Raw genomic sequence first — 11,315 nt, 5'->3', positions numbered from 1 at the left:
GGTATCTCGGTGCCACCCTGCCAGGTCTGAATCTGAAGCATGATGGGCGTTCTTTTCTATTCAGGACATGGCATCAGCAGGAAGGAAGCCACCAAAGACAGTTTGATGGTTACGGGGCGCGACAGGCATGCTGACACCGTTCCCGCGTGCACGGGCCATGCAGTTTCGGTCAACGACTCGGCGAGTTTCGGTGCCAGCCGATTTCTCTCGCTCGTCTGGCCTGGCTTGTGTTTTTTTTCTGGGACCATGGAGCTGTCCTCTGCACTGCAAAATAGTCCCGCGACATCCCTCTCCTCATCAGCGTAGTCATGTTGTTCACTAGGGGTCCCAACTCCCATCCCATGACAAGTACTGCCTCTCGACCTGTGGCGATTGCGATACGGCAAAAAGTGATGGAAAATGCCATGTGTCGCGCTCGCTATAGCTCTGGTCTATTCTTTTTAGAGAAATGTGCATCGATACGTGTTTCATTAAGAGGAAGCAAGAATTTTCTTAAAATGCTCAAAGCTATCCAAAATATATATTATCGGCACGTGTTTAGTTAGGCCAATTGCAATGGAAGTTTGATTGGAGTTTTATTCTCATTAAATGGCATGCCACATCAGTAAAATTGGTGATATGTGGCATGAAATTTAGGAAGAGAGAAAGGAGTTAAGTTTTATAGGGATAAAACTTGGTGTACATAGTTACTAAGATTATGAAACTGGAATACAACCCCACTAAGAGCAGTTAGTTTCATCATCACAACTTTTCTTGATCTCATGTGGAAATTTCATATGTGCTACCAATTAATTTAGTTACAATTGTTAGGGATCACACAAAATGTGGCACATTTGATCTCAACACCAACAACAATTAAATGCTATGTTTAACATATGAAATGATAAAGTGATACTATGCATTGTGCGAGGTTGTTTCATTCATCAATCTAAAGCTCTAAAGATGATGTGGCACTCTAGGTAATCGCACAATAAAACACTCCATAGAATGACCTTACCCACGGTGTGATACATGCCGTTCATTACTGGTTTTTCACAGTGATCTCGAAGAAAATGCAAATGCACTTACAGTTAAACTCTAACAATGCTCCTGAATATAGCTATTTTTCACAGTTAAACCTTTTTTTATGGTGTCAAACTATATAAATATAAAAGGGCAGTGATAGCCAAAAAATTTAAAAACTGTCGAGCTATGTAAAAGAAAAAAGAAATTAGGAATTTATGCCGCGAGGAAGTAGATGGAATAATGTTTGTATTATAGAGAAATTAATGATGATGCTCGTAAAGACATTTATTGTAGCCTAGATTAAGCCATTATACGGGCATTTGCCAGTACTCTACTTCCTTCCGTCACGCGCCGCGACTAATTGTATTTGTAGTAGCCGGCCGACGAACTTGGACAGCGCGGAGCCGCTGAGGCATGCCAAGATATCGGCACCAAAGAATGGGCTCGCTCGTGCCATGCCATCCTCTAGGGTGACGCTCGTTTCGGCCGCACGGCTTTTTATCTCATCGTTGCGCGTGCTTGCGTGTGCATCCCATCGTACTCGTACGCAACAGCCATTTTCTCCTCGTCCCCGTGGCTCTATTATTGAGGATGGAGCTAATTATCATTTCTGGCACATATACGGATTCAATTTTATTTTATTATATTGAAAGCCTCATGATTACAGGAGCCTTACCGTATGCTATAAATTCTCTAGCTCACATAAACTTCCCATGACTTCAGTGGATGGAAGAGTAATCATGTCTTAGCTTACTTTGTTTCAAATTATAGATTGTTCTAACTTTTTTAGATATATAACATAGACTATGTATCTAAGTATAAATGGTAACCTTGTGTATTATAACTAAAAAATTAAAATAATCTATAATTTGAAACGGAGGGAGTAGCACACAAAATGATACTACGATTTAGCAGGGATAAAAAGAAAAGTCATGAATAGTGACCAACAAAAAAGAGATCGTGAATTCAATCCCCTAAATTCTTGTTTATTTTAGAGATAAATAAGAGTATAGAGATATCGTACGCACAAAAAAAAAGTTCAGACATGCCATCTATGTTCCTGAAGGCTTCTAATCTTTTCTTCGATAAAGGAAAATTTATTTAATTTAAAAATTTTACATCGAGTCGATACATATTCCTTGAATGTTCCCAACCTCTGCATTATTAGGATGCACACAATTTATAAGAATGCAACAAAAAGTGATGAACTGAGACGCTAACGACTGTCAATCCATAGACTAGACCGTCAACTATGTACCTAAGTTAAAAATTATTTTGGCCACCTGAGCCAACGGTTGCGATGCCACTGCAAGTATAATTTTTAAATGGAGTTAAAAGGATAACTGAGAATATAACTGTCGGTACATACAGACAGGGGTACCTCCTGCTAGGGTGTCCAGGCCCCTGGCGTCTCGTAGTCCATAACCCCCTCCTCTCCCTCTGGGTGACGTGGCATGCGACCCGGGCCTGACAGCTGGGGCCACGGTCTCCGGACCCTCCCCGAGCTCTGGGAAGCCCGGGGCCCCCGTGCACCAAGGAGGGCAGGACGGCTTTCGGGTTGCCCCCGCGGCACCGGACCCCCCAGGGGGTCCGCGGCCGCTACGTGTGATAACCGGACCATCACGGGCCAGGCTCCCTCAACTGGACTCGAAGGGCCCGGACTCCCCTTCCCCCGGGGAGGGGTCCGGTGCCGCCACGTGCCGCTTGACAGAGGGAGCGGGACTGGCTCTGCCGCGTACCTGCGGCTGGAGGCCCTTCGCGAGTCACCAGCCCACCTACCAGCATTAAATGCGGTAGCTGAGCCGGGCGCGCCCAAGTCAAAAGGTGCGGCCTGCCACTGACACACGGGGCAGGTAAGCTGACACCACGGTAAGCCCGCCTGATCTGAAGGCGGCGCGTCATATCACCGTGCACAGTGCGCGGACTGTGTACAGTCCTGTCACGGCGCTGCACGCGTGATGATGGTCTGTAATAGGCAAAGCCAAGGCGTGCGCTGTAACAGTGCACACGCACCGGGTCAGCGCTGCTTCACCGCCTGACGGGAGGTCCCGTCCTAACAGTGACAGCACGGCTTCACTGTTATGCAACGCTGACGCCGGATACTGTGCAAGACAAGGCTGTACAGGGCCGTATCCAAGTTATGGATACGCACATCAACTTCCCGATTGAGAGGACTACGGAGAGGAGCTGGAGATGAAGATCTCCATATCTCTCTTAGAACAAGCTTCTGCTGGCCGGACCCACATGTCGGGGTCCAGCTCGGTGTAAGCTCCCCCCTTGGACTATAAAAGGGAGAGTGTACACGTTAGAAACGGCGGGGTTCCAACATCCAAGGTTAGACACAAGCACAAGACCAGACTAAGTTCTACCCAAGGCTCTCACAGTCAATACAATACCATAGTGGACGTAGGGTATTACGCTCCGGCGGCCCGAACCACTCTAAAATCCTCGTGTCCTTCCTGTGTTCATCGGCACACCGATCGAGCGCTCCTAAGTCTCCTCCAAACCCCACCTGCCGGAAAAATATGACGGCTCCACCAACCCGTCAGAGTTCCTGCAGGTCTACATCACCGCTATCACGGCGGCCGGAGGTAACGAAGCCGTCATGGCCAGTTACTTTCTTGTAGCCTTGACTGGGCCAGCCCGGACCTGGCTCATGAATCTTACCCCGGGAACCATCCAGTCCTGGGGTGAGCTCTGCGCACAGTTCACGGTGAACTTCGCCAGTGCGTACCAACAGCATGGCGTGGAGGCCCACCTTCACGCCGTGAGGCAACAACCCGGGGAAACCCTCCGGGACTTCATCTCCCGCTTCACCAAGGTACGTGGAACTATCCCACGTATCTCCGATGCATCTATCATCACGGCCTTCCGACAGGGAGTCCGGGACGACAAGATGCTAGAGAAGCTGGCGACCCACCAAGTGGAAGCCGTCACCACCCTGTTCGCTCTGGCGGACAAGTGCGCCCGGGCTGCAGAAGGCCGTGCATGGCACTCTGCAACCCAGGCAGATCCCGCTCAGACGAGTGGACCCAGTGTCGCTGCCCCCGGCAGCGGCAAGAAGAAGAACAAGAAGAACCATGGCTTCGACAAGTCACGGATTGGGGGTCCGGCCGTTGCAGCTGCGACGACCGGGGGCCAGAACTCCCGTGGCAAGCGCCCGCGACAGCAGCACACCGACCCCGGGTCGTGCCCTGTTCATCCGGGGGCTCGCCACAGCGCCACCGAGTGCCGCGAGATCCAGAAGCTCGCGGAGCGCCTCAGCAAGAGGCGAGACCAAGCCTCCAGGGAAGGCTCCTCCCCTCCGCGCCGGTCCGGCAAGGAGAAAGCCTCTGATGCCGACGCGGCTGCGACTGAGAGGGAGTTGGGGTATCAAACCCCCAACAAAGACCTCAAGGGACTTTTCCAGCAGTCCGATTCCGAGTCCGGCGGGGACGAGCGCCGCAAAAAGCTGTACGTTATGTACGGCGGCAGTTCGGAGCTCGTCTCCCGGCGGGACGTCAAGGCCCTTCGCCGCGAGGTCCTCTCGGTGAAGCCAGGAGTGCCGAGAGCGGCGCCCCATCAGCGGTGGAATGGCACTACCATCTCCTTTGGGTCATCTGATTGCCCAGAGAATATGGCGGGCGCCGGAGTGCTGCCGCTCATTACAGCACCCACCATCGCCAATGTTCGCCTTCACCATGTGCTGATCGACGGAGGCGCCGGCCTCAGCGTCATCAGCTATGCAGCGTTCAAGCACCTGCAGATCCCGGAGTCCAAGCTGGCTCCATCACGCCCATTCTCAGGAGTGGGCTCAGATCCCGTGTACCCGGTGGGAACCGTCACCCTACCGGTTACATTCGGGACAGAGGACAACTTCCGTACCGAGAACGTGCAGTTCGAGGTTGCGGAAGTTAACCTCCCCTTCAACGCCATCATCGGCAGACCGGCTCTGTACCGGTTCATGGCCGTTGCCCACTATGGGTACCTGGTCCTGAAGATGCCTTCTCCGGCAGGCGTCCTCACCGTCCAGAGCGATCGTGCCGCTGCTGTTGTGTCGGTCGAAAAGCTCCATGCGGTGGCTACAGGGCTTGCCCCTGTAGTTGGCACCCAGGGGTCCGACCCCTCAACCTCACGTGCCAAGGTTCCGGCCAAGGCACCAAGGGTCTGTCCGTCTGACACGGACAACTTTCCCGTGAAGACCATCCAGGTCGGAGTGGAGACCTCCCAGACCACCCGCATCGGTGGCAACCTGGGGGAGAAATAGGAAAGCGCGCTCATCGCCTTCCTCCGGGCAAATGTTGATGTGTTCGCTTGGGAACCGTCACAAATGCCCGGGATTCCCAGGGAGGTAATTGAGCATCATTTGAAGATCCACCCCGACGCCAGGCCGGTCCGGCAGAAGCCACGCAAGCAGTCCATTGAGCGGCAAAACTTCATCCGTGAAGAGGTCCGCAAGCTGCTGCAGGCTGGCTTTATCCAGGAGGTCTACCATCCTGTATGGTTGGCCAACCCAGTTGTGGTCCCAAAGGCCAACGGGAAGCTTCGGATGTGCATCGACTACACCAATCTTAATAAGGCATGTCCAAAAGACCCTTATCCACTCCCGCGTATAGATCAGATTGTAGACTCCACCTCCGGGTGTGATTTGCTGTCCTTCATAGATGCCTATTCTGGTTTCCATCAAATTAAAATGGCTAGAGATGATAGGAAGCATACAGCTTTTGTAACAGTGGATGGTCTTTATTATTATATAGTGATGCCTTATGGATTGCTCAATGCTCTACCCACCTTTGCTCGCGCAATGAATATCACTCTAGGTGATTTGGTTAGAGATATAGTAGAGGTGTATGTCGATGACATCGTAATCAAGACTAGAGAGTCGTGTTCTCTATTAGAAAATTTAGCTCGAGTTTTTGACAAGTTACGGGCGACCACCACCAAACTTAACCCCGAGAAGTGCGTCTTTGGCGTATCGGCGGGGAAGCTCCTTGGTTTCCTGGTCTCCCACCGGGGGATTGAAGCCAACCCGGATAAGGTCCGGGCAATCGAGGCAATGAGATCCCCCGCGCGCCTCAAGGATGTACAGAGGTTGACGGGGTCCCTGGCAGCTCTCAGCCGCTTCATTTCGAGGCTGGCGGAGAGGGCACTTCCCTTCTTCAAGTTGATGAGGGGGTCCGGCCCATTCACATGGACCGAAGAGGCAGAGCGTGCTTTCCAAGAGATGAAGCAGTACCTTACCTCCTTGCCGGTCCTGGTCGCGCCGGACCCAGGTGAGACACTGTTTCTTTATCTTGCAGCAACGACCGAAGTGATCAGCATGGTGCTGGTCACCGAGAGGTCCGAGCCTCTCTCGCAGGGGGCCCCCGCGGACCCCCCTACAGGAGAAGGAGGACCGGCCCCCGCCACTCCAGTAACCGGCCCTACTTCGGAGGGTCCGGCCGGGTCCCGACCCGGACAAGCGCTCAGCAGCATGGGGGCCGACGGGTGCCAGCTGAAGCCGAAGGGTCTAACCCACCTGGCAGAGTCAGGACCATCCAGAAGCCTGTCTACTATGTCAGTGAGGTCCTTCACGAGGCAAAGGCCAGGTATCCTGAGACGCATAAGCTTCTTTATGCCATACTCGTTGCGTCCAGGAAACTCCGCCATTATTTTCAGGCCCACAAGATTGTGGTGGTAACTTCCTACCCTTTGAGGGCCATCCTCCACAACTCCAACGCCACAGGCAATATCGCCAAGTGGGCAGCTGAGCTCGCTGGATTCCAACTTGACTTCCAGCCGCGCCACGCCGTCAAGAGTCAGGTCCTAGCTGACTTCGTGGCGGAATGGACACCTGCGCCAAGCGCCTCTGGGGTTCCGGACCATGGGACGGACCCCCCCACGTCCGGAAGCCAGGGCCCCGGTGTTCACCGGACCCCACTGGACCCTCTTCTTTGACGGGTCCGCCCGCAGCAAGAGGGCCGGGGCTGGCGTGGTCCTCATCGACCCACAAGGCGAGCAATTAAAGTATATGGTGCACCTCGATTTTGAGGCCACCAACAACATGGCGGAGTATGAGGCCTTAATCTTTGGGCTCACGGCGGCACTGTCCCTGGGGGTCCGGGAGATCCTGGTCAAAGGGGACTCCCAACTCATCATCAGGCAAGTTCGGGGGGAGTGTTGCTGCAACAACCCCCAGCTCGCAGCCTACCTCATTTATGTGAAGAGGCTGGAGAAGGACTTCGATGTGCTGGAACTGCAACATGTTCCACGCGAAGGCAACACAGCAGCTGATGCACTCTCCGCGAGCGCATCGACTCAGGCACCCGTGCCTGAGGGCGTCTTCCAGTGGCGTCTGTTGAAACCTTCCGCCCAGCCTGCCGACCTGGGCGATGGGGGTCGGAATAGCACCTCGAAGCTAGCGGTCCTGGCGGCGCTCCATCCGTGGTGCCCGCCAAGGGTCGTGTGCTCCCTTGAGGGTCCCGAAGACCTCAGGGAGCCACGCCCGGTTTCTCAGGAAGGTCCTGATGCATGGATCTTCAGGGTCCGGGACTACCTGAAAGATAATTTCCTTCCTGAAGATCATGCAACTGCTGAGCGCATTGTCCGGATGGCTAAGCGATACACAGTGGTAGAGGGGAATCTCTACCGCCGTGGCGCCAACGGCATCCTCATGCGGTGCATCACACAGAAAGAGGGCCGCGACTTGCTCGCGGAGATCCATGGAGGCGAGTGCGGAAGCCACTCTTCATCCCGCACGCTGGTTGGTAAAGCCTTTCGGCATGGTTTTTACTGGCCGACAGCGCTCCAGGATGCAGCTGACTTGGTAAGGTCCTGCAAAGCGTGTCAGTTCCACGCAAAGCAGATACACACTCCAGCTCAGGCACTGCAGATGATTCCTCCCTCTTGGCCCTTCGCTGTATGGGGGTTGGATATCTTGGGACCTTTCCCTAGGGCCGTCGGCGGGTACCGGTACCTTTATGTCGCCATTGACAAGTTCACCAAATGGCCGGAGGCAACCCTGTGGTCAACATCACCAAGGCGTCGGCAACTGCTTTCCTCAGGTCGATTGTGTGCCGGTTCGGGGTCCCGAACCGGGTCATTACTGACAATGGGACTCAGTTCACAAGCCAATACTTCCAAGAGTACTGTGAGGATATGGGCATCCAGCTCTGTTTTGCCTCAGTGGCGCATCCCAGGAGCAATGGCCAAGTAGAGCGGGCCAACGCTGAGATCCTCAGAGGACTCAAGATCCGGACCTACTGTGATCTCGAGAAGCATGGCGTAAGGTGGATCGAAGAGCTTCCAAGTGTATTATGGGGGAACCGGACCACACCCAGCCGCGCGACAGGGGAAATCCCTTTCTTCCTGGTCTATGGGGCCGAAGCGTGCCTTCCCCCGGAGATCACCATGGGCTCTCTTCGAGTCCGGTCTTTTGATGAAGATTTGCAGGAACTGCAGCGTCGCCAAGACGTGGACCTCATCGACGAGCGCAGATGGCGAGTAGCAGTCCGAAATGCACGGTACAACCAAGCGCTCCGGCGCTACCACCAACGATTCGTGCGAAGTAGGGAGCTCCGGGTCGGAGACCTAGTCCTAAGGCGAATCCTGAACCGGGAAGGCATGCACAAGCTCTCCCCCAGCTGGGAGGGGCCCTACAAAGTGACCAAGGTGTGCCGACCCGGATCTGTTCGCCTGGCTGCGGAGGATGGAATGCAACTACCCAATCCATGGAACATTGAGCACCTCCGTAAGTTCTATCCCTAGGACCTGGTTGAGAGGAAATTTTTCCTTTGTACATCGCACAACTCTTCTGTATCAATTCATTTAAGGGGAAATTTGTTCTCAAATGCGTCCTTGAACTCTATGCGATTCTAAGTTTTTTCGCTTCTTGTTACGCTAACCCCCCACGTGGTTTTTCGCGTCCGTGCCGTTCGAAGGCCCTACCAAAACTGCTACACTATGTCTCTGCCTGGGACCCCTGTCGTGGAAGAAAAGGAACCAGCCACCCGGGAACTGGCTTCAGGGAGACGTGCTCGTTCTTTGCTGGGGTCCAGAGCTGTGTAGCCGCTTAGCCTGGTTCCGTACCCTAAGCCTACACGCCCTGCCCCCTAGGACGGGCACCGTTGTACCTTGAACAATGGACCCGGGGGCCGGGACCCCTTAGATTCCCGAACCGTGGCTCCGGTGCTCTGACTCGTTACACAACGCAGTAGGCCTTCGCTGGCCGGACCGGGACCTCGTGGGGACGTCTACTAAGCGTCGATCTGAGTCACGTGCAGGACCTCGCTTTTATGGCAGCTAGTCCCGATTTATCGCGACTACCTCCCAGGGGGCCACGGGACCTCGGTGTGTCCAACAGCACTTTGCAGATCGACAGTCAGGAAAACAGCTAAGTTTTTCACGAAAAGTAGACACATCAAATACTTAAACGCATTACTAATAATGTGCACAACATTTTAAAGTTATCTTACAATAACAAAAGTTATGTTACAAAAGAAATAACAAAAAAGATACTAGCACTACTGCTCTGGTGGTCCAGAGGCACTCCCGCTCTCTGCAGGTTCGGGACGACGCCGGAGGCGGGTCGCGACCATGTCCGCCGCCTCTTGGACCCCTTCTCACGCGGCGGCTGCGGTCGCCCGGAGGGGTCCGACCATGACAGGAGTCAGCTGGATTGAGGGGTCATGGCTCCGGAAGCTGGTGAGGATGTACTCGTCCATCCCCCTAGCAACTATTCGCCCCTCTGTCTCCAGGAGATCCTGCATCCCGGCCCCCGCATCCTGTAGCCGCCTGGCGGTGGTGTCCAGCAGTTGAAGCGCGGCGCTAAATAGCGAAGGAGCCTCCGGTACCCAGATGGGGTTGGCTCCGAGTGCCTCTAGCAGAGGGTTCACCGTGCCAACCCATCTTGTTAATCGGCCGGAGCCGGCGCGCTGCTCCTCCAGGAGCTCCTCCACCTTGGCCTCCCTCTCCTAGAGCGCAGCCTCGCGTTCCTGGAGCCTTCGGTTCCCGGCTGCCAGCTCCTCCTCCACGGCCTCTTCCCGTTTTTGGAGCTCCTGGAGCCGGGCCACCTCCTCTGCTTCACGGGCGGCCAGCCATTCTTCTTTCTTTGCTGCCGCCGCCGCCAAATCTGCGAGGGCGGCCTTTTCCGCCTCGACCGCTGCTGACGCCTTCCTGGCCTGGGCCGCCAGCTCCTGGGCGACCCGCTCCCTGTCTGCTAACGCCACCTTCATCTCCTCCACGGCGATCAGCCCCTCAAGGGCTTCCGTTTCCCGCCGCCTGGCCGCCTTCTCCCGCTGGAGCGCCGCCGCCTCTCGGACGCGAGCTTGCTCCAGCTCCTCCTGCAGAAGCTCGTGCCCATGCACGAGCTTGGCGCGCTCCTCGGCGTAGCAGGCAGAGACGGAGTTGATGCGGTCACCCAGGCGAACCTCCCAGTCGGAGAGTCAGTGGCGTTCTGCCTCCAGCTTCTCCCACTCCCGGCGCATGCGAGCCTCTAGCTCCTGCTGAGCTTGGTGGCATTTGGCTATGAGCCGGGGGAGAGGGACCTCCGCTGTGCTTGGGAGGAGGCGCCTCCCTAGCACCACCTCCGGTTCCTCCTCCTCTGCCGGTGGGGAGACGCTGCTGCCAACTTCGGCGACCCCTGGTGCCACCTCCTCCGCCTCTTCCGCTACCTCCGGTGCCGCCACCTCTGCTGCCTCCGGCGCTGCAGCCTCCGCCGTGGCAGCGGCCCCCTCATCCGCCGGCTCGGCTGGTGAGGGCCCGGCCTCGTCACCTGAAGCTGCGGCCGCTGCCTCCATAGCAGCAGCAGCCTTGGTGGCCTCCACCTGTGGGGCAGCTTCGGGTCGTGGCGGGGTGGAGGCATCCGGCTCCGGGCCCATGGGTCCGGTAGCTTCTGGAGCTGCTTCGGGCGGGGGACCTGCTGGGGACGGCGCCGAGGGTCCCGACGCTGGCTGGGGGCCGGTCCCCCCAGTTGGTACGTCTGAAGATTGCGGCCTGCCGTATCACCTATATGGTTAAGGACCGGAAGCCAAGAAAGGAAATGAAAAACCTTGACAAATTTACTTACGGGAAGTCGCACCACTCCCATCTGCCCCGGGCGGCTGGGGGAACCTTCCTCCCTGCCGAGGACCCCCCGGACCTTTGGGGAGCGTCCCCGGCCTTTGAGCCTCCCGGCGGCGGCGATGGGGACTGTGGCCTAACCTCGGACGGTGGTGGTGGTGTCGCGGGCCGCCGTTCTGGTGGTGGTGGCGGTGGAGTCTGTCGTCTCGGGGGAGGCCGGTGTTGCGGTGGAGGAGGTGCAGCCCCGCTCTGCTCCTCCGCCCCCGCGGTCTTCTGGCGCTTGGGCGCCGGCT

General features: G+C 55.9%; 1 protein-coding gene across 1 annotated transcript; it reads right to left on the bottom strand.

Annotated features, from left to right (window-relative positions):
* Positions 1-9,584: 9,584 nt before the first annotated feature.
* On the bottom strand, positions 9,585-10,841 carry LOC112895541 (uncharacterized abhydrolase domain-containing protein DDB_G0269086-like). The gene is made up of 3 exons (XM_025963508.1): positions 10,548-10,841; positions 10,035-10,391; positions 9,585-9,806 (listed from the first exon to the last, which is right to left on the bottom strand). The coding sequence occupies exons 1-3, from the start codon at positions 10,839-10,841 to the stop codon at positions 9,585-9,587; spliced, it is 873 nt and encodes a 290-aa protein (XP_025819293.1).
* Between the last annotated feature and the right edge of the window lie 474 nt (positions 10,842-11,315).

This window comes from Panicum hallii, chromosome 1 (assembly GCF_002211085.1).
Source record: "Panicum hallii strain FIL2 chromosome 1, PHallii_v3.1, whole genome shotgun sequence".
NCBI classification, from domain to species: domain Eukaryota; kingdom Viridiplantae; phylum Streptophyta; class Magnoliopsida; order Poales; family Poaceae; genus Panicum; species Panicum hallii.
Note: the sequence above shows the minus strand (reverse complement) of the source record. Positions and strands in the feature narration are given on the sequence as shown.